The 23,979-nt window shown below is 40.7% G+C and overlaps 1 protein-coding gene across 3 annotated transcripts in view; it reads right to left on the bottom strand.

Moving 5' to 3' along the window:
* Nucleotides 1–23,979, bottom strand: part of LOC136778291 (uncharacterized) — a 73,254-nt gene that overhangs the window by 14,553 nt on the left and 34,722 nt on the right. For 2 of the 3 annotated variants that reach the window (XM_066735007.1, XM_066735009.1), the window contains exon 3: nt 14,502–14,528. In XM_066735007.1, the coding sequence (XP_066591104.1) occupies nt 14,502–14,528 (27 nt within the window). Of the gene's footprint in view, nt 1–14,235; nt 14,399–14,501; nt 14,529–23,979 lie in introns of those variants that run through there. The other variant, XM_066735008.1, reaches the window with a different exon arrangement.

Raw genomic sequence — 23,979 nt, 5'->3', positions numbered from 1 at the left:
CCTTTCGCCCATTTTTTCTCTCCTCTAATATCGCATCCTTTTCTCTTCCATTAGCTCGTCGCGCGTTGGCTGGATTCGACCCGGCTGAACCTCTGTCCCCCCCCCCCCCCCCCTCTTTCTACGCTTGGCCCATGTACCAGCCAGCATAATAACCCACACCGATGCTTCCTCAACACAGCTCCGACTCCCATTTCTAACCTCCAAGAATTCTAACCTCATTTCCCGACCCAATTTCAATAATAAAGAGAATAAATTTTCCATTCACAGAATTTCCATGATTCTACCCTCGTACACTAGTCTCAATGAAAAGCAAATTACGCGTCCCGAGGTTTCTCCGTTATCCCACAAGAGACTCTCCTTCCTCGAAGCTGCTCGATGAAAATGCTCACCTATTTCGGACGAGAATAACGTATAAGGTTTATCGCGAGTTCATCGGCGATCCTTGGCCAAGATTTCGCTATTGTCGCGAGGACGCGACGCTTTCTTTTCGTAGGCCGTATAATCAACCGGAACGAAAAGTTTGCTCGGCTTTGCTTTCGAAGAAAGTTTTTGTTGCGCAATTTTCGTGACGTCACACAGTTGTGCGATCGTAAATACAATCAGGGATCGCGCGTGTTCTTCGGAAATTTAACGGCGTTTCGCTTTAAGCGCGGCGATATAAATTTGTTGCTTGTTCGAGGAATTCGTTGCGCTATAATTGACAATGATTCGAGTTATACGCGGTAGAAAGATAAGAGTGCGTTATACAGAAATCCATAGGGAGATAGATAAAGTAAGCGGAAATGGTTCTAGAGAGTTTATCGCGGAAATGCAATAAATATACGCACTCTGTACGTATTATACGCGGTGCAGAAGGAGTTTTCTATATATTTCATTGGAAGCAATCGATCTTCTCGAACGCGAGCGATTAAACGTTTGGATGTGGATGGTCCGGACCTTCGACCACGACGAATGCGAGAGACGAGCTCTGGTAGGAATTTTGATAGCTGAGAAACCATGCAAGTTGTTGGTTTGGTTGGCTAGACAGAGGCAAGGAGGCTGACTGGTCGATTGGCGTGTTAATAGGTGGCCGTGCCAGTCCTAAAGTCCAACGCTTAATTTTTGCAGCGTGTTGCGTGGTCGCAAAGGCATTCCTTGGCGTACGCTTCATTGTTACAAGTGAACGAGTTGCTCGCTGCGGCGATCTCGATCGTTTCAAGTAGGGTCAACTACACACGCGCATCACCAACACATTCCGACACAGCCAGGCTGATAAAAAAAAGACAAAGCCAAGCTGTTGCTTTTATGCCAAACAGAGGGTCCTTCATGCGCAGTTCCGTAAAATGGAGCACACTTGCTCGAAGAATGCAAATATCTAACGATATAACTTAATAAAATCCAACGATACGTCATGCGTACTCGTATCAATCATGAAATTCCTCTCAACGCGATCAATCTATAATAATAAATCGCTCCTGCTCCGTCCATAGAAAATTTATGCGTAATTCGCGTTTTACTTCGCAGTAGCCAAACAACTTCTCCGCTATTGTTATTGTTAAAGGGTGTACGAGAAAAAAGTTGATGCTTGGCGCATAAGTCGACGTCGCGCGAGAGAGACTCGAGGTTTTCATGCGAATATCGCATCGGAGATGTTTGGCAAAAACATGTTGTCGGTTTTTCGGTCGTTACAACAATATTATTGTTGGCATGGATCTCCCGGTGTTCTCTAGCTCCTCTCCTATAAACCAGCCAGCCTGCGCGTTCCGCAGCCGCGGAGGGCTCACGATACACATGTATATACAATATTCGCACACAAGCAGCGCGAGAAATCATATCGCACGGTTCAATGAATCACTCGCGATATAGAACCATCCTTCTCCACTCGAGTTTCTCTTTATCATACTTGAGAATAAGATTCGCTATTGGCAATATTTCTTCTCATCCAATTTCGTCCATCGTTCCCTTCGTTTTATGCGCGAGTCCTATACGCGTTCCTTCCTCTCGGGTTATCGAGAGAGAGAGAGAGAGAGAGAGAGAGAGAGAGAGAGAGACGACTCGAATCTCTCCTGCTGCAACTCTGTACTCGCGAGTCGCGCGTTCTTATTAACCTCCCTTTTCCACCCCACCGACACAGCGGAGAGTCATTGAACTTGAAAGGACGACGAGTGTTCTATCCTCCGCGCGCTCCCGCAATGCTCCGCTATCGAGAAACGGGAAAAATCTCTCCAGTGACCTTCGCCAGTCGATTCTCCCTACATGTATATACCACTATTATCTGCATGGCAACTACCACCAATAATACCATCCGCGCCTAACAATAACCTTACAAAATAAACCGTTTTAAAATTAGACCTTTTCTCTCATTTATATACACATCTGAAGGATTCTAATGATCGAGAGAAATAACTCACGCATCTCAATCTCGGCAATTCTATCACAACTTGTACAAGTTATACCCCAAGCAAGGATATTTCCTGTAAACAAGTTTTATGAACGCTCAGAATCATCTTTCGACGTTTATAACGCGCGGATCAACAGAGTCTCGTTCGACGATGACCTCTCGTTTATTTTTCTCGGAAATTGCTGCACGAGAAAAGCTCCGTATGAATTTGCACATTCTGCAACGAGTTTTCACGATTTTTCTGTCGAACGAGGGATGATTTCGCATGGTACTCTATATAGACTCGGTGTGTCCTCGCAATCGCATTAGAGACCTACGTTTTTAATAGACTTCTAATTTGGATCGGTGTGTGCTATTTCGGTCGAGATGCGTGCAGGCGAGCTCTCCGATGAAGCGCCACGCCACGCCGTGTGTGCGTTTTCTCCACCCAACAATAACATTTGCAAACTCCCTCGGGTAAATATTTCCCGTATAGGAAACGCCGTGACTATTCGACGCCACGCCGCACGCCGCTCTCAAACTCTCCTCTTTACGTTTATTGACTCGACTCGCTCGAGATTTTCCGGGCCCTGCACCGTTTCCCAAAAAATCTCCTCTCTATACGACTATTAATTTGAACAATTTTCTTTTATCATATACGCGACTCTGCAGCACGATTCTATCTCGCCAACTTTTGCGTCTCGGAAACTACGCCTCTGATATATATATATATATGTGTATCTACAATACTCTCGTACACAAAAGGATATTTTCAGACTCGGACTCTATGTCGCGAAGCTCGTGCTTATTCGATCAGCCAATTTTTCAGTTCATCTCGCAGGTGGATGCTGATTTCCTGGAAAGCTTCCAAGTCGCACGATATTGCTTGTCAGCGAGGAAACACGCGTTTTTGTGCCAGTGAAAGGAGCACGAGACCCTTGTCCCATTGTTCTTCTTCTCTCAGTTCAATTTTCCAACTAATTCGATCCTACCCCAACAAAGATCCCCACGCAGCATCGTGAAAAATCTCCAAGAAAATCGCTTTGTAGCTTCTACGAAAAACTGATTATTCACCCTGATCTCTTTGTTCGTGGTGTTTCGCAAGCTGGTAAGAAAAAGTCGCGTGAAAAATTCAATCTCATCTACGTTCTACTCGTTGGAAGAGAGACGAGACTCGGATTGAAAATAATATGTTTTGTAGCATAAAATTCAAGGTCCTGTTAGATCTCTATAAACAAATTGATACACGTCAATCTTTAATCGACTTGGAAAGATTAGAGTATTAGTTTTTCGTGTATGTCAGTAATTTTGAGATAATTGCACGGTGGCTGTAATTTTGCTAGTGAAACGAGCTATCGGTGGAAATTGTGACAAAGGTAGGAAGCACGTAAGAGAAAATTGTGTCAGAGGTAGGCACTGAACCTTGCTGTTTGGATCGACGTCACTGAAAGCGTATACGAGAAGAAGAGAGACCTACCGCAATATATAGTAAGGTCCAAGCTTCTCAATCTTGTTTACGTTTGATTTAATTTTATAAATAGCTTAATGCACCGGTCTCTTTGACCGTGTGTGAGTGTGTGTGTGTGTGTGTGTGTGTGGCACCATTCTATTTTGTAAATATATTTTCAGTATTCGACTAGCCTTGTTTTGGCAACGTTGTTGTCCCTTGATAAGAAAACATTGCCCCCGGTTCAACGATCTTTTCATTGTAAAATTTCCAAAAAGAGTCTGAAATATCGTCGAGTCATTTATCGCTACGTCCTTATCTAACCAACTTTATCATTCTCACTTTGAAATTCTATAGAGTCTTCTTCACGTTGAAATAACCGCAGGACGATTCATACAATTTTTTATCAAGATTCGGGTCGTTGTAAAATTTAAAAGATTTCACAATTTATCTCCACACGAATGATATTATTCTAATTCCCAACGCAAAGTGTCTACTTCTCGCAAAGACTTTTTGCTGTTAAGATAAGAAATTTCCCAGCAATCTTCTAGCTAATCGCATTTTATCAAATAAATCAAATTACTCGCTGCAAAGCGACGTAGATGCAACCAGAGCCAACAGATACCTCTTCTATAATTCTTGCAAGAAATTATAATAACTCTTAACAATGTTGAATAACGAACAACTTTGATCGTCCAATCTTAATTGATTGGACAAATTACCCTAGTGTTTTCCATCGACAAAAAATTATACTAAAAGCATCCAAGCGTAAACATAAGATTCCATTTGGTAAATTTGATGGTCATTAGCAACATCAAATATTTTTGGTCTCCTGACACAATCAAACAAATTTCATATGGTAGATAATATTTCTCGAGAAGTGCATAATAATAATCCACGTATTGATATATCAGCATTTTTTTTCTCTTCGTATAATTATCTTTCTACCGATAAGCAGCTCATTCAAGACGATCAAAGTCAATTTTAATTGTATTTTTCATATATAACATTGAACATAGAGTTTCACCTTCGTTCTCTCGACTCAACGTACAAGAGCAATAAAAAGGTAATTACGAGATCTAGCAATAAAGCGCCGCTTATCTCTTAATATCACGTGAAAATTCTATCATATATATCTTATACATATGTTACTGGCATCACTCACTACCTCCAATTCCCCCAAGTATAATTTAAATTTACAACAATTACTCTATACTCACTTAGCACTTGAGTCAATGAATTTAACCTCTGAGTTTTCTCGTATAGTACAAAACATTCTCACTCGGCATTTGCTTGCAGAATTTTAGTATAGAAGCGTTAATATAAATCGTTCTGGGTAACCGTATAGATGTAGCGATAATTTCGTCAAGGTTAATTACGATTGGCTAGAATTGCCGCGTATTTGCAAATCTTGCAGGCTAATGGGCCTTGGACACGCGCCGCACACTTCAATGATAATAATAAAATTTTTCGACGAAACTGGATGATCTCATAGCTCTCGTCTATTTTTCTCCATCTTCTTCGCCTCGCGCCGCGAAAACTTTGTTTTCCTTCGACACACTCTGACGCTGTTCGAATTATGTATATATATAGGTATACGCAATGAGCGGCTTACACAACTTTACAGCCGAAATATCCTTGCACGACTAATTGTCAATTAATTGAGAATTATGCATGCAATATTTGCGCAATTCGGTAAAAGCTTCCCTTCCACCTATATTCATCCGAATATTTCAGCGAAAGCCAATATTACTCCACCCAATTGACAGCGAGTGTCGCGATCAATCAAAATATTTGTCACGCCATTCGATATTTTCTATTCGACTCTATTGTACCTGCCTGACCCAAATAAACCCTACAATATAATACACCTTGGAAATTTTCCGAATCTATCAGCTATAAGAGAGACTCGTCTCGGCAAATTAGTGTCGATCGTTAATTATTAAGGATAGGAGCGCAGGATTTCGGACGCGTAGAATCTTATTAAACGAAGGTCGGCAGGGTTTATTCGACAGCTTCAAATTTCGGGCCAAGTAGATAAATTTTGCAATACCAGACGCTGCTCCAACCTCTCTGTCGATGATTCAACTGTAAATTCATTTCCACCGTGCCAGAGTTGACAGCTTTTTTACCTGTGTCCCATCAGTCATGACTATACATCTTCTATTCTAAGATTTTTAAAAATACGCCTCTTTTTTTCTTCTGTAGCATCCAGCAGAGTGGGGTACCCGTTCACCGAGCAACGCGTATTCTCAGCGAAGAAAAAAGAATCGACGATTCTTTCCTGCTTTCGGTCACGCTCGATTCGCCATTTCAAGAATCACGCACGCGTCGCGTGGCTGTGCTACTCCTTGTGACATATTACGAAATTCTTTGTAACTCAATCCGACGTTTACCCATGCACCCTTCGGTATCTTCCGAATCAATAATCCAATCGCCTTTGGCAGGCAAATACCCGTGCAATCACCTTGAATTTCTCCTTTAAACATGTTTCTCATTCACTCGCATCGGAGTGTAATTGTTTCTTCTTCGATTCATTATATGTACCGAAGCGTACGTTTCAGATGAAATAGCGGACGTCAAAAAATGAGAGTAGGGGGAGGGATCAAAAATTGAAATTTTCAAGGTTATGAATATCGGGAAAATTATTTGGTGAGAAAACAAACGGGAAAGCGTTATAGGGAGCTCATTCAGCCTTCGTTGTAGCTTAAAATAAGAGACGTTGAGAATACACGAATCAATCGTATTGCGTTCTAATAATAAATTTCATTTAGGTGCAGAGTCTTAAGCGTCTGGCCACCTGAACCGTTAATACTACTCCTTTCTTCTTTCCCTCTGCTGAAAGACTTTTATTTATAGCATCTTAATCGGCCTGACGGATTATTGTTGCGAAAATAGCGACAGTATCAGAAAGCTGGTCGATAAATCCGCAAATAGCTCTCTTTATTATGCGTTGATGTATTGGTGTATTAACGATTGCCAATTACATTCATGTAGTAGGAGGGGGCGATACTGCGGCGTTTTAGATAAAGAGAGAGAGAGAGAGTGACAAAGAAATCTGTGCTCTCCGTCGAGAAAAAGACACCATCAGGATTCCTCGATTTATCGCAATAAATTATCATTATACCTATCAACGCTAAAGTCATAACGTTTGACGGTCAAATGACCTTTTTTAAATGTAAACAAACGTATATAAGAAATGCTCTGCGGTAGTATCGCTTCCGGGCTTTATAGTCGAGCAGATAACATTTTATTTATATAATAGAATTTTGAAATTTAGATGCCCAAGGCTGGCATTTATATGGCCAGTGCTGTGCACTTTGCTATTCAAGAGCGCGCGCGAGACGTTGAAATATATTCCAGGAGGAATTTATCGTTTCCTTGATCTACCGCAAGAAATTTTGACGAATCGAAGAGAGAAAATATTGGGATACTTTGGAAGAAGTAAACAAAGCTCTCGAGACTGCGCGATATTGAAAAAAGAACGATCTGATTTATGATTGATTTGATCCACTTGCAGTCGAGATATTAGAATAAATTAGCGCATGGAATATTCGACATAATTGATCGATTACTTTGTTGATCGAGCGAATTATTGTACGTTCCCGATAGGAATTCTCTCATATTTCAAAATGGTGGACGAGTGGCCTATAAAAGGGAATTTATGGGGCGATCTGGTATCGAGTCGTTGATCGAACAAATAAATGGCAACTGTACTTGATTCAAGAACTCTTCTCGGGTATATATATATACGTGTGTGTGTGTGTGTGGATGCGCGCTCCACTCCAATTCAAATTTCATTCCCGGGGCTAAGAGGTTCAATGCCTCGCGTTGCGTCACACAACACGTAGCCTCCGCGAGTCGCGCGCGTAAAATTGCGACAAAAAGCCAGCACCGCGCGCGCGCTGCCCAACCTCTCGATATTCTCTTCAGCTCCGACCGAGACACGCGCTCCGAACGGAAAGAGCCACCGGAAAAAAAAACAGCTTCATCACACAATGACGACACCAGATAAATTATACATCCGGATCTTTTCAAATTGACGAGATCTCGTTCTATCGATAAAAACGAGAGTCTCGTGCATCGGATAAATCACGCTAGTGGAGAGCCTACTAACACCTTCGCACACACTTGTCATATTTTCTTAAATCACAATACAATCTTTTAATTATAAATAAAGTGTAAAAGATTGGCTAATTAAATTTAAACAGCAATTCAAATCATATATTATTTCCATAAATGTACAAAAGGCTCTACATTGCATATAATAAAATAAGTATCACTCGCATTTATCACAAATACAAATAATGGAGAACAGTTTCTCTCTACCACGAATTTCAAGAATACATAAGCTAATATTCCAAGGAGCGATTCATAAACTTATCCAAAGTGTCAAAAATTGCAGAGTGAAAATTTACGAGGAGCTATCCTGTGACAAAAATACATACAAGTTTGTGGTTTGAACGAATTTCGAACGAGTATAGCAGCTATATACAGAGAAGGTAAAAAATGAAAAGGGATATTTGGTGTGGTTTCCAGTGTGGCAAGAGCCACTGGCGAATATAATGGCAGAAGAAAAACATTTGCGAATCGCTTCTGGAGCAACTCTGACGCACGAACGAACGATCGCTTCGGTAGGCTATAGAGCGGCCGTGGCAGGTTGGCTTCCGTTCAAAGATATCGCTGAGCTTTCGAAGGAGAACTCCATAAGAGCACGCAGAGGAATAAACTTCCTCCGGGCCGCGCGCGCGCGCTCAGGATAAACAGAACAAGCTCCATCGATCACGCGCCGCTACTTGAGAAACGAAGAAAACTGGCGAATCTTATAGATTTCCCGCTTTAGTGCCAAAGTAAATGGAAGAGTTTATCCGCTCCTCTTTCGTTCTATCGCGAAAGATAAAACCATGATGAAATTATGAACGACTCGTTGAAACGATCGATCGGAGTGAATCGAGACGCGAGATGACGAAAGACGCTTCCGATTTATCGAAAGACCTCTTCCATAGATCGTTTCTCTAGAAAAAAGTTTCGTTCTCATGCGTGATCGATATACCGAGAAACGGTATATATTTCTTAACGCCAAATGGTTCGATGAACTTGAACTCTCGCTAGCTTCGCAAATAGCTGCTGAAAAACAATTTGTCCGTCACGTCTGTATATATGTACGCTTTTACGAATGGCCTATTGCGATTTTCCCCGTAAAATATTCGTTAAAAAAAGATTTACGTCAATGTGCCTAACGGGAATAGATTTCAGCAGAATATATATATATATATATATGTCTATATATGCTAGAGAAAAGTGATAGTTTTTTATGGATTTCGCGACCGCCTATCGTCGCTCCACTGTTGAGCTGATATAATTTCATTACGAGCCATTGGAAATTGTGCGTAAATTTTATAGCCAGATGTGTGTTTCGTCGTGACGTATGACGACGCCGCGGTGCTCCTTCACAGTGTTTTCGTAGCTTATCGGGACTACACAATTGGAAGAATTACGTCACGCATATTATCATGCACATTACACAAGTGGGCAGGATCGTTGCAATTTCCGAATTATGCCTCGTACTTTTCGTCCACCCACTGATGAGAATAATCTCGATAAACATCCTTTAATTCTTCCACGCGTCACTATAATCATCTGCCTCGTTGAATTAGCATAAAAATTAATTGTACTTTTTTCCCTTGGATTTTTCACTGTACCAGAGTTGTCCGAGTATTTTAATGAATCGTATTTAACGGATCTTGTGCGACAGCTGTGCGTTGGAATTATCCAATTGGTTATATTTTATCTCTGGCATGAGTAGTGAGCCGGAGTGAAGAAAAGAAGAAAGAAGAGCGAGGCGCCTGTATTATCTCCGTTGGATGACCGAAGAAGAAAAGTGGAGGATACTGTGCAGGGACGAAATCGACTTGTCTCAATGACGAGTGAATGTCGCGTCACTTGACTCTGGGTCGGATGTCGAAATAGAGGCTTTCCCCTCCCATCACTCTCGGGGGTCAATACGACCATAGATTTGCATTTTATACGACACCCCCCCCCCCCCCCCCTCTATCACGGTCCTTATATTCATTTGCCAAAATAGAACTTATCCGCGCAACCTCGATTGTTTATCTCCCCTTATCGAACGCAAACTTTCCATTTCTATTCAATTTCCTCACCCTCCCGCGATAACTCCAACTTCCAAACCGCAATTATCTCATTCTTCGAAACCTCCAGCATTTTTCACGATCCTTCATAAATATATCTATCTATAACGTGAAAATCTCTGCGAGACTCGACGTTTTATCAACTTTGCTTCATGCTTTATAGTTCTCCACCTTATGTAATACCAATTTCGTTTTATCTCGCTGGTATTTCGATAAAATTCTCCGAGTTACGTGTGACAGGAAAAGATTCGACCGAACGGATTATTATTTGTGAATATCACGAGACGATGGAGCCAGTCATACGTTTATTCCAATAAAATTACATGGCGATGGAGCACTGTGATTGGTTGTACAGGTCTTACTGCAGTGACGATCGAGGTCGAAGGTGCACTATACTATACCAAAATGGAGCAAGCACGAAATCGTGTACCGTCGAGCTGTTCACTCGACTTTTAAGCTCTCTAGCTATTATACATATACCTATAAAAGGTCATTGGAGCGACAGAAAAGAAATTGATATAGGAGCCCCGGGTCTATATAGAGATCGATAGAAATCGAACGATGTATCGAGACTTGAACTGTACGTGTCCACGGGTTAAGTATTTTTGAAATTAAATTTTTTCCCCCGTCTCTCATTAGCGAGCAGGATTATCAGGCCTCCGAGCGGGGTTAATAAAGATTATCGCAGCCGCCGCTTCGCGTGAGATCATATTATAATACCCCCTTGCTAGCTGTTGCTATATAATCTCCATGACGTCCATTTAATTTTACTCGACGCACACTCGCACCGCAACAATATTATTCCTAGTAATTCTAATATAGCTCGATCATGAACAATCATCAATGTATACCAAGATTGCATTCAATATTTATAGATCTATCATGAGAATAGCGCACAAGACTAGATAAAGCTTTTCAAGGAAAACTCGTCTAATCAATTGTGAGGGGAAAAATATTACAAAATATTCTAAAGTCAAAGTGAAGCGAGCAACCGGTGATTAGCTGAGAAATGCGTCGAATTGATTAGCCAAATATTAGGGGAGGTAGTTTGGGGAGAATGAAAGTGCAGGAAATAATAAAAATAAGGGAAGAGCCCAGAGCGTTGCGAAAGGGATTTACGTAAAAGAGAGAGAGAGAGAGAGAGAGAGAGAGAGAGAGATATAATTGCACAATGCGATGTCTCGATACCTTGACAAAATTGCCACGTGTGGTGTTTTCGCAGTACTTGCACTGGTCGTACATTAATTTTGCATGAAGAAAACACACGCAAATAGAAACACGCGTAGTCTTAAACTGCCAATTGCTCGGCGCGTAAATTTACCGCGAAGACTCAAGGAACAATGGGAACTCGCTAGTGGCACGCGTCTTCCTTGCTGGCAATAAACGTCAAGCTCGGCATTGACGAACGTCAATTACGAGCTGCTGCGATTGGCATTATATTTATTGCTTAATTTTGAGCGAGAAAAAGTGGCCATGAATTTCAGCGAATCGCGCATGGGATTTTCAGTGTCATTGTTTTCGATGCTTTATTCCTATGAATGATAATGAAGGAACGCGACGGAGGATCTCGTTGGCTGATCGTTGACGAATGGCTCTCGATGGGTGCTTCGTGTGTGTGTGTATACGTATATGCCGCGCCGTAATTAGGCCGAGATGCAATTGTCAAGTTTTATCGCGTGTTTTTTGTAAATACCAATACGGACCACCTGCCGACTCCGATGGAAACTCGATGTGACTTTGTCTCTCGCACAGATGCGTCCGGCCTTAATTTCTGCTCGTTAAAAGTCAGGCGATAAAGCATTGCACAATTGAAATTTGCGTCACTATATATACCTCGGCTATGTCAACAAATTACCCTCGTGTTTTCGCTATACGTACACCAGATTCGCCGCTGGTGGCCTCTCCTATACATTATTATCTCGCGCGCGTTTATGATAATTGTTTTTATGCATTGCAATCGACGTCCAATATCAGAGTGTATGCGCTATGGACTTGGCAAATATTTGCGCAGCGATATCTTTCTCCGGAGATCGAGTTCTCTCCTATAAAGAAAATTTCACTTCTTTGTAGAGATTATGGCATTATCGCTCGGTGCTGCTAATGCTGCCTTGAAAATAAGTCTTGGTGATTTTTTATCGAGGCACGTTCAGTATCAAATTACTTCCTTCATAAATTACACTCGTACTAAATTATATACGCTACGATAAGAGCTAATTTATCAGCGAGTGGAAAGAAAAATACTATTAATATATATACATAACATAGAATGCCACGAGCTCGACGGTCATTAATAATAATTCGCGAGACTCGACTGCTTCGAGTTGATTTTTTGCTCAAGCGTGCTTCGAAGATCGAACGAATCGGGACATAGAAATTTCCACGGTTTCTGGACGCGACGACGGTTTCTAGCAAAGTAGGCTCGCGTTTAAATAGTTTCGTTATCCTGTGATATTTTTAAATAGAAAACAGCAATATTTCTCTTTCAAAGGGGACAACGACGGACGAATGAGTTTTTCAAGGCTTTCTCGCTCCTTTCCTTAGAGAACATTTATATATATATATATATATATATATACATGTCTTTTCTGTATAACTCGTCGATGCTCTTTGTTGGAACATGCGAGTAACGTAATCTTTTCCGCGAGTGACGCCAGTTCTCGGTTTTCGCTACTGACAAAGTGCAGTTTTGACAAATGGCACGAGTGCGCGAATGACTCGCTCGCTCGAGTATATAGGTGCTCGTCCAGCCATACTTTGCTCGGCGGCTTTCGAAACTGGAGAATCGTGCCACGTGGCTCTCGAGATGCAGTCGCAAGCCATTTACTTCCTTTCGAGTCACGTTGCATCCTTTGTCCCCTTGCAAACGCAGCCAAATAATTTCGCCGCTCTGTTTTTTTTTTACGTCAATCTTTTACGTCAAAGGGTGATGGGGGAGAATCCATCCACAGCATTATTATTATAATATTGAAAATATTAGCAGCCCTCTTATACAATTAAGCCAACGAGCCGATAGTTTAATAATTTCCATTTATCGCGCATCGATCGGTGTGCCTCGTTCGAAAAATACTCACTCAATTTCCCAGCATTCCCTCTGAATCACCACTTTACGATTGTTTATTGCGATTCCTTTATGCAAAAACACACTGAATTTTTGCTACAAAATCATGCATTTCTCTCGAAATCAATCGTAGTCGACGATTTCCAAAATATTTACGCGAGAACTTCAAAGAACTGCAGTTGAATCATTGAGCAAATTCGTAATACGTTATATTTTTATTATTAAATCGGAGAAGTTGGATGCGCGACGTTTAGCAGTTTCTTTGAATATTTTTTCAGCGATAGAATATCGAGGGAGCTGGGAGATTACAGCTGTAAAGTTTACGAATGCTCGTTGATCATTGATTTACGGTTATAGAGAGTCATGGACGTTGTTGCAATTGCTTAATTAGTTGGATCATTAGTAGAGAATTTGAATTCCCGTCTGATTTACGATCGCACCGCGCCAGCAATTTGGATAAAAACTCGAATCTCTAGAGTTACTAGCAAACTTGGCATAAACGTTCCGGATATGGAGATAACGATCCGTCTAGCGGCACCCATTACGGCAGCTCTCTCGGTTTACCCGACTAGACGCCTCGCGCTCTCGAGAGCAAACAATTGTTTAGAACCACTTTTATAACCACGTATAAGCAAAAAGAACCAACTTGGCGCTAAAAAGCCGTTTATCTCCGATTAGCAGGCGTATACTAGGATAGTTAACAATGATAATTACATGCGCCAATCGTGCAGTGTAATTTAAATTGCTCGAATTTTCTTGAGCCATTAAACTCGAGAGGCTCTTGTTTCATTGACTTTCGGAGGATAATATAGTTTGACATTTTTAACAAATTATTATAATAAAAACTGATGCATATGCGGAAAATATAAGAAGACCGATGGGGTATGTGCCATATTGGAAAACAGGAGCATATCGCGAGTATTTCTGGCATGACTGTACCATATTTCGAATCTGCTTCTCTTGCAAAGCAATTCCCATATCTTACGCTTGGTTACCGCACGCATGGAAATAGAACGCTTACAATGTAAATTGATAATCGTCGAGGGCAAATAATAATCTCATTTCCAATCGGAACAGTCATCATTCATCCGTGCAGACAATCATTATGAGAACCGAATATTATTTGTTTTCCTAAGATGCCATTAATCGTGTCAGAAATTGCACGAAGAATAGTTTTTATACATATAGATATAGGTAATACTATAATTTAGCGCAGACGTACCATTAAGAAAATCTCTGCAGACTATTTCCCCAGGAAAATCCAGCAAATTTTCCAGCTGCGAAAGCAAGAGGAAAGTATACGAGTGCAAAAATACGAGGCAAGCCAGGCAAATATAGCGAGAAAACCGATGACATTGTTCATAGATCATTAATCATGCGGTAGATAAAATTTTTCCACTCATCTCCCACGAATCTGGATGACAAGCGAGCAAGCGTTTTGGCAAGGAATGCAAATGGCATTTGTGAACTTTGGCAAAATCAACTCACCGAGGTGCGACAACGATTGCAACGAATCTGAAACAGTGAACACATCAATGATTAAGTTTTGCGCTTTAAAATCTTACCTAAATAAAATTTTAATTAATTATTGAGATTACCTCTTACGCAATATTATTTTTTTAATATTCTATAATATATATAACATAAACGCATTACTGCGTGCAGGACAACTTATATCTTATTTCGATAGATTTTTCGCAGTGTTTTCGTTGTTTTTGCAGTAGCAATAAGTCGAATTATCGATCAAGCTTGCGCGGGTAGCGGATACCACTACGCGACCTCGGAGTGACCCGTACGAGTGGTCGATGGTCAGGGTGAGGGACAGCCGGTAACCATGGCGAGCCGCGCGAAGTTCAAGGAAAAGCCCGGTTTATCGATTCGCCAGGTGTTTTTTTCTTCTTTTGCGGAAAACAAAGGCAAAACATCCCTGTAAGAATAATATAGATTCGAGAGCCGCTGTCGATTATCCGCACGTGAGATACAAACTTTTACGTAATCGCGTTGCTCTGCTCCGAGAGAGTTCTCTCTCTCTTTCTCCCTCTCGAGTCGAAACTATCCATTAATTTAAAGACTAAAATCTCCTGCCTCTTATTTTGCGCGTACTTCGTAGCTTAATTCGGACGGAGACTCTCCGCGTGGCCTGAAAATTACTTTTCAATCATTTTCCACTCCAGCGATCCCCAAGCGAGTGTCCATGCAAAATACAATAAAAACTTGTACCAAAGACAGAATCCAATGGTTTAAGGAACAAAGTTCGTTTGAGAAAAAACCATTACTATATGTATATAAGAAATTCAATTATTGCTCGATCTATATACGAAGGAAGCTTGGATATTTTGCTTCCATTTGCATCGTTGATTTTATAATTAACGGCGCAGTAGTTGGGGACAAAAATTAACATCGTGGCAGCAATCAGGATCGTGCTCGCCATAAGCATAGGTCGATGCGATATCGATCGGTAAACAGGACATTCTAACAGCCACTGGATAATCTCACTGTCCGACCTTTAAAATCCAAGGTCTTCCGCTCGTGTGATTTAATCAAGTTTTTCTTACGGCCAGCATTTGCTCGATAGACCAAATTCAAGAATACCACACCTCGTCCTCGCTCCATCTAAAAATGAACTCGTGAGTCGCCGATATAATGGTTGATGGAACATTTTTAATGCGTGCTCGTGCACTTTGCTATATATGTATTTATAAATAGGGATAGCTAGAGTATTATAAAATACAGAGAAAATGCTTTTCGATCTTTGGAATGACTTTCATCGAGAATTAGCAGTTGCAGTTTATATTTAAAGCCAGTTAACCCGAAATAATAAATGAGAGCGTCCCTCGTGCACTCGAATATAACTGGCTAAGCCAGCAGGGCATGGGGCTAAAATAGTCACGAGTATTCGGGAGAGATGGTAACCCATTGCTTTTGAAATGATACTCGGTGACGCATTTACCCCCCTCGACACACTCTCTCTCTCTCTCTCTCTCTCTCTCTCTCTCTCTCTCTGTACCCAATCAACACGTGCGTGATCCACTTTTTATTTCACACCGCTGTATTAAATTTCCTAACTCTCGAGTTTCCCTCGGAAAGAAATTAGTAAGCCTTCCCTCGAGCCCGGCAACTCCTTGATCGTTACTCAATTATTCAAACGATTTATAGCCCTTTTCCATTGTCTCGTTTGATCTGTATAATTGAAATAAAACTTATAGTGTATCAAGGTCGTACGTCCAATCGGATCACACAGCCAGATGTTAACAGTAGGCTTATTCGCAAGGAGGCAAAAGCTGAAAATTTCATTGAGCTCAAGGGTGGGAGGAGCGTGCATATGCATATATATTTAAGAAAGGAATGGGAAATTTTGCCTGACTGCGCGTTTATATTTTCCTTTATCCTTATCCTTAAACAAAGCCACCCTCCCTGCTACAGTATATATCGTATATTTTTACCTATCGCGAGCATATGGAAACAGCATCGTTACGTAGAACAGGAGTAAAAATGGTACATGTTATACACGCGTGACGACGCACGTTGAGCTTGAGACTCGAAGAAAAATAAAGGAAACTCGCGCGTCTGTTTTTCCATTCTCGCAGCTAGACTCTGCTTATCATTTTAAATCGTGGCCGTGCGCGATTTTACGATTTGCAACTATTTCTTTTACGCAATACTCTTTTTTCTTCGCTAATTTTTACAGCCTTCAAACTTTTATCTCGCGTTCCTCTTCCGTTTTGCTCTTCGGCGATCGTTGAAATTGCACGAAAAGTGTATTGTGTATAGCGAGGAGCAAAAAACATGTGACCGATAACGAGTCTGCCTGTGCAATTTCTTCCTTTTCGTTATCGACTTATTGTGTGGGACTCTTCCAGTTTGAGATTAGCCGCTCGCCTTACATAACCCAAACTAAATGTCACGGGCAGCCAGATATAATTCCCTGGTGCGCCTGTATGCTTAAACAACGTTGCAACCAACAATCGTGTCGCTGCACGTAACGTAATTGCCGGTAAAATCTAGAAAAATCCGCCTCGCCGACTCCTCGCGCTTCTATTATATATATATACTATGCTTCAAAACGCGTGCCTCGAAATTCTTTATAACGTCGTTAAAATTCGTACTAAGCTTTTCAGCCAAATCTCGGAGGAGCAAATTAAAATTTCATGAGAATTATTGACTCCTTGCTATCGAACAATAGCAAATACGCGTAATTCATATAGTTATAGTCAATTTATACATAGGAGGAATCTCAAATATTTAATTAAGATAATTTATATTATATACGATAAAAATGATTTCTTAATATTTTTCAAAACGATGCTATTCCAGGTGACAACGAATCGAGTCTATTTTAACGATAATTCAACGAATTCTCGTTTACACTGTTGGTCAAAGTTTCTCTCGATCGATGAATCAGCTTGTTAATTTAGTAATGCTTATAAATAGGGAAAACTGTGTATGATCAGGAGTTTGTTTGCATAATATTTGGTAATTTACAGCTAACGAGGGCTATATAGGAGAGAGAGAGAGAGAGAGAGAGAGAGAGAGATGGAGAATTATTGCAGTGTAGAATGAGCTCGAAGCTTTTAATGTACAACACACAGTCAATAACGTCCACCTTTCCTAACATTAAATCATGGCGAATGAAACGTATTCCTTAGGCTGATCACGCTCTTACGTCAATGAAAAACGTGATTTCTCTCGGTAGCTATAGGTATATATAAATCATCAGCCCCTTTATGTTTTTCCTCGCCACGGGTTCGCAGCAAGGAACAGTGGCGCGTGCCACATTCGCATGCAACTATTGCCACATTTGGGCTTTTGGCACGATCGTTTCCTAATTGCGAGCGATCTCGCATCACGCGGGCCAACCAACCTCGATCTGTACGCGTACTCCCCGACAGACAAACGGATGGAATATCGTAGCAACGGTAGCGCAAGACGTCCCTCCAATCCGCTTCATCAACTTCTCCATTCTCGATCCATATATAATTATATATATTTTCTAGCAATTGCATAATTCCAGTTGCATAAATCGACAGGGAATAATGCGAGTCCAATACAGTCAATTACCACATTAACGGTAAATACCGCGTGACAATTTTCTTTTCCTTCTGAAATACCTTAGGCGACAGCCTTGCGGTTAAAAATAAAGGCATTTTTTTTCCAATTTCCTACCAATTTCTTTCCTGCTTTCGTTAGAATTTTTAAAGAGCCTTTTCGACCAAGGACGAATTTCCTTTGGAAAACAAAGCCGCAGGATTTTTTCAACCTTCGATCGCGTTTCGAAGCATTCCTCCGCGGTAAATCGTTTCCCTGACCAAGCGCACACCTATAAACTCGTGTTTTATTATCATTCGCAAACCACGAGCCAATTAACCGTTTGTTTTCAAGTGTGACGTTCCCCCTGGCACCGAAGCCCAGCTCCGCGATCCACGCGCGCGGACGGCGAAGCTCGAGCTTTGGCACGAGTTTAACTACGGAATTCACGAGACGTATAAAAACTCAAAACACGTACACTCTGGGAAATCGAATCGTTCCAAAATGTAAACACAATTTAAAGGTGCATTAGTTAGCTGGTGGACAAGACTTTTCCACATTGTTCAGCCTACCAGGCTTAGCACCGAGTCCCAAGCAATAAAAAGAGAGGCAATAAACCGACCGAGAATGACTAACCCTTATATACCTGTACTCGAATGATCAATCAAAAATTCTAATTTTAATATTATTAATTAAACATTCTTAAAACTGTTATCAATACATTGCTTTTATTTTTAAGATGAGAATGAGCTCAAACACGAGGTTAATCGGACGATTATTTCTGTATTATGTGTATCCTGTAGTTCATATTTTATTAAATTCTAATGAAACTATGTTTTATTTTGTATATCTGTAATTTGATAAATTTAAATATATATATATATATATATATATATATATAAAACAATATAGCAGAAAGGATCGATTAACAGTTATCGGAGTTAATACGATGTCTAAGAAAATAGGAATTTTTGCAACCTTTAAGAAAGGGCGAAAAATAAATTATGTATAAAAATATTATTAAATGATGAATAAATATTTATTTCATTTAAATATATATGTAATTAAAGATATGTGTAAATACTTTAAATTCCTATCTAAATGATTCAAAAGAAAAGTTTTATTAAAATTAAATAATTTGATAACTGCATGATAAATTTAATACAGAAATAATCGTCCGATTAGCTTCGTGTTTGGACTCATTCTCATCTTAAAAATAAAAGCAATGTATTGATAACAGTTTTAAAAATGTTTAATTAATAATATTAAAATTAGAATTTTTGATTGATCATTCGAGTACAGGTATATAAGGGTTAGTCATTCTCGGTCGGTTTATTGCCTCTCTTTTTATTGCTTGGGACTCGGTGCTAAGCCTGGTAGGCTGAACAATGTGGAAAAGTCTTGTCCACCAGCTAACTAATGCACCTTTATATTGTGTTTACATTTTGGAACGATTCGATTTCCCAGAGTGTACGCTACGTCATTATTTTTGGGAGAAGCATCGCTTTGCATCGAGTATCTTGTCAGCTTTTGAAGCAATGACGTCACCATGCTTGGCAACCAAGTACCAGAGTATACAAATCTTGGTTGGAGGGGACCTTTCCACTACCGTCGCAGTAATAAAATCGAACGAGGACGTACGCTTTGGAGAAAGATGAAAAGTTAATCAGCCTAGAGTAGTCATGCTTCTAGTCACGACCGCATAGATTTTTTTTAGACGCTACCTCGATCGGACCTTCTCCTTCCGACCGTGGCTCGATTTACCTCCGGGAAACGTCATTCTTCCTGCCTCTCAACGTCATTTCCCTCCAGCTATATATCCCTCCGTTCAAATTTCTCACGCGAGTCTCTCGCTTTTCCTTACGATAAAACGCATATGCTACACCTGCGCTAAATCACCATCGGAACTTTCTAGCATCGAGCGATAAGTCGATTCACGAGTCGAGTTTACTCAAATATACTCCTTTCGAACCAGAGAATCGCTTCTGAAAAACGCTGGACGTTCGCGCCCACGCGATAATTTAATATATATATGCTATACGTGTTTCCCCCAATGACACCGATTCGATATTTAAGCCACTTCCTCCTACCTACATTCCGTTTCTTCGACAGTTTCCTCATTCGCCGAGTCTCTAGCTCTCCCGCGCGTAAATTATTATTATATATATAGCAAAAACTATACGGAATTTCTAATAGTCTCTCGATGCATCTTGTCTCCAGCATTGGCAAATAATTCCCCTCCGTAACTCGAACAAACATATCGATCCAAAATACCTTTTGCAATTTCTCGGAATCACTTCAATCGTTTCTCCAACGGGATTCACTGGTTTGCATAGTATTAACTCGTATATGGCAAAAAGAAAATCCCCCTCAATTGCAGAAATGGCTTAAATTATTACCGCTTTATTTAAAAACAATTATTTAACCAGTTATGAAGCAAAACCTTTACATTTCACGCTGCAGTGTTTAGAATTTAGCTAAACATTGTAAATATAACAATGTGAAACGAGTAAATTTAATATTAATTCGTCGTGCAATAATACCCATTTACTGTTTTACGTGTAGAAATTCGGAATTTGCGAAGCATCGTGCGAAATCTCGAGCGAAGCGTTGATTCGTGAAATAAAAGAGTGCTTTGATTCGGATTAAGCGTGGATTTAAATTTCGATCAAGGCGACTGTTACTCGAGCCGCTGCACGTGCGTAGATACGAAAAAGCCACGTGGTCTCTTGATAAGAGAAGAGAAATCAAAGATTGGATGTAACAATTGCTTTTAACGCTACATCTGTCCCGATCGACGTATAGCGGCGTTTGCGCGAGGCTACTCAATATTTCACGTCGAGAGCCCAGCAGCGGTCCATCGTTTGGAGTATAGCTCCGCGAGTTCCCTGGAAAGTCCACGGAAAGATAGGGGCCCGGGGGTCACAGTGAATCGATAAGAAAGAAAATAAAATTCAGCTGTCCGAAGCAAGAATATTATACAAGGCCTCGCAGATTCCTAGCGGATGCGCGACCAGATTCGCAATATATATATATATATATATTTGTACAAGCGAAAACTTTTCGTTCCGCACTTCGGACTGACTAGATCACCGGATCTTCCATTCCAATACACACGATTTAATATCCTCGGTATAGAAATTGTTGCTAGGCGGCTGATTTACCGTTATACGGCTGTATCTTTTTTTCTTCCCAACGATCTCTCGACGATTCACGCGTAAAATTGATTGGATGGAAAAAAGTCCGACATTAAGGCGATCTCGAAGCGCGATATCCGGCGCGATCGATGATTTTCAATGAAAGATAATAGAAAAATGCCATCCCTTAGGCTCGATTAGTGATAGTAAATATATATGTGACGAAAGGAAGATAGCTGTAGGGGATTCGATAATCGTGGAGAATCAAATTGGATAAATTCGTTCGTCATAACTGGAGTGACATAATTAATCAGCCGGTACGCGCATCTGGCGATTGAAAGAGTAATATACGAGCGTTTCGAGTGTAACCTTGAATATTCGATAATCGCTCGGAAAGATCCACCAATTAGCGCTCTACCTATCGTACCGTGGAAATCTGGAATTATGTGTGTAGCAGAGCAAATAACCGGGACGTTTGACGAGTTGGAAAATCCAATTGTCAGAGGAGCGCGATAAGCCTGTGATATAGATGTATTGTAGATATTTCTTGCTTGTGTGGAACTATGTACCACAATAATCGCTTTCCGATTATGTCACAGGGCAATTGTATTGCGAAGGAAAAAAAATGGAGGAAACAGGCTCGAAGCGTCGAGGTATAGAAATTTGTTGAGCCTGGTAGTACTTGGAAGGTGCTTGTGACGTCACCGAGCACGCGAACATTTATTTTTCTTTTTTTTTAACTCTATTATATCACGAGGAGAAGCGTCGTGCTTTTCGCGTCACAAGACTCTTGTATCGCTAGGAAGAAAAAATGGAAGAAACTGGCTCGAGGCATCGAGATACAGAACTTTGTTGAGCCTGGTACTCGGAAGGTGCTCGTGACGTCACCGAGCACGTGAAATTATTTTTCCACTTCCATTATATCGCGAGGAGAAGCGTCGTGCCTCTGCTACACGCTTCCACGGCGTGACGACTTTTTGCGTGGAACTCGGAAGGATGTGACTCCGCTGATTGCTCTTAATTGCCATGCTGTTTCGAACATGACTAATCGAGTAATCAGCTAATTCGTGTCTATGGTGCATCGTCTCACATGAGTCACGTGAAATATTCACCAGTAAAATGGCAGCTCGTCCGTTCTGCCTGATTTATGAGTACGTTCAACTTGTCTGGCCATCGTTTTACAGTCAACCAGTATAAACGCTTATTAGACTGCCAAAAGAGCCATACTATCAAAGAACCAACCGTCCGACATCATCACTCGCCGGCAGAAAGATAATCAAACCAAACGGACCTCCGGCTCGAAAAGCTATAAAAGCCATGGAGAGAAGCTTGGCTTCTTCCAAACTTCTAACGAAGCAGCCTTGAGCTGCTAAGGTTCGTCTGGATGCAACAGTTTTTAAAGAGAAATTAATCGATTGATCGTATTATTCAGCATGTCGTACGGTTGTCACGTGAAAAGCAGAAAACAGCTGTATGGTAAACAAATGTCGATTTTGCTGGGGTACACCAGGGGTTAATCGACAATTGAACTAATTCCATTCGCATTAATATGGAAGAGAGAAAATATGTACGGATCGCATGTATCTAGGATTATATATGCATTTTCTAATTATTTATGCTCTGTTATTTCTTTTCTATAAATTTAATTCAGAGGGAAAAGAGTGTAAGAGAATTTGTTTTTCCTCGTTGTACCATACCTATTCGAATGCGTGGATAACGTGCATGAAATCTGCATTACCGGCACGAGGTAAGGCACTCTTCTATTGCCGGTAATACAAAGATCAGAACACACCTTTCTTCGGTCGGTAAGAAACCGACAGTAGATATCCGAATTATGTTATCGACAGAGGCTAAGAGATTCCCTTAAGCAAAAAGAGAATATATTTTTGAAATTTGCTCTTGACGAAAGATCGATGTGAAGAGCCTTAAGGAATAAAGAAACGTTGAAAGAACAAATTCTCGTAATGCGACATTACAGAGTGAAAAGCTTCGGATCTAACTCTGTCGTAAAGTTGATATCAGCGAAAATGAAATTAAGCCATTTTCCAATTAGAATTTTTGCCCGGGGCCGAATTTTAGTGATCTATTCCGGGCACCCTAGGTCGAAGATATATATAATTAAATGTTTCCGCTAGCAATCAGGATCCGTTTCAATCATAATGCTCTCATTACTCCGTCCATCATCTCATAAGAGCTTTGAGAGTGACCAATTGTTATCGACACCACGTGCTTCTTGTATAGAACGTCATAGCGCTATCAGCTGACTGTGAATTCAATGCGCACATGCGCCAATTTATAGTGGGACGGGTGATCCAGTCGTACAAACGCACTTCAACCAATAGTTTTCTTCGTGTTGACGAGATTATCGCGGTCTAACAACAACAACCAGTTCGTCTTAGGTGCCCCTCATAAATTTACGCTGCCACCTTATTCACGTAAACCGCGAGAAATTTCCTCGTGTCGCAACAACTGAATATGTTCTTGTGTTTTTTTTTTCCTTTATTATTTTTCTTCTTCAGCCATTGACGACGATTGAAAATGCGTTCCACGCCATGCAAATCGCGCACTCTGTTTACGGACAAATTCTCCAAGACACACATTCGACCGGTGCTTCTTTACGAGAAAATGATGATATATCGTTTCTCTCGCGAAGAATGCGTGTAAATGAGACGATCGCAATATTAGAATATCTCTGTCATAATTAAGTCAAATAGTATTGAGATAAAGTAGAAAACAAGCGATTGACGATACGGAGCAATATTATCCTATTTTAATAGACTATACTGGCGCCAGAGATCACTCGT

Source organism: Prorops nasuta, unplaced genomic scaffold, assembly GCF_024137725.1.
Source record: "Prorops nasuta isolate Cenicafe-Biocafe unplaced genomic scaffold, Cenicafe_Pnas_1.2 PNAS00014, whole genome shotgun sequence".
Taxonomy (NCBI): Eukaryota; Metazoa; Arthropoda; class Insecta; order Hymenoptera; family Bethylidae; genus Prorops; species Prorops nasuta.
This window is presented reverse-complemented; position numbering and strand designations above follow the sequence as displayed.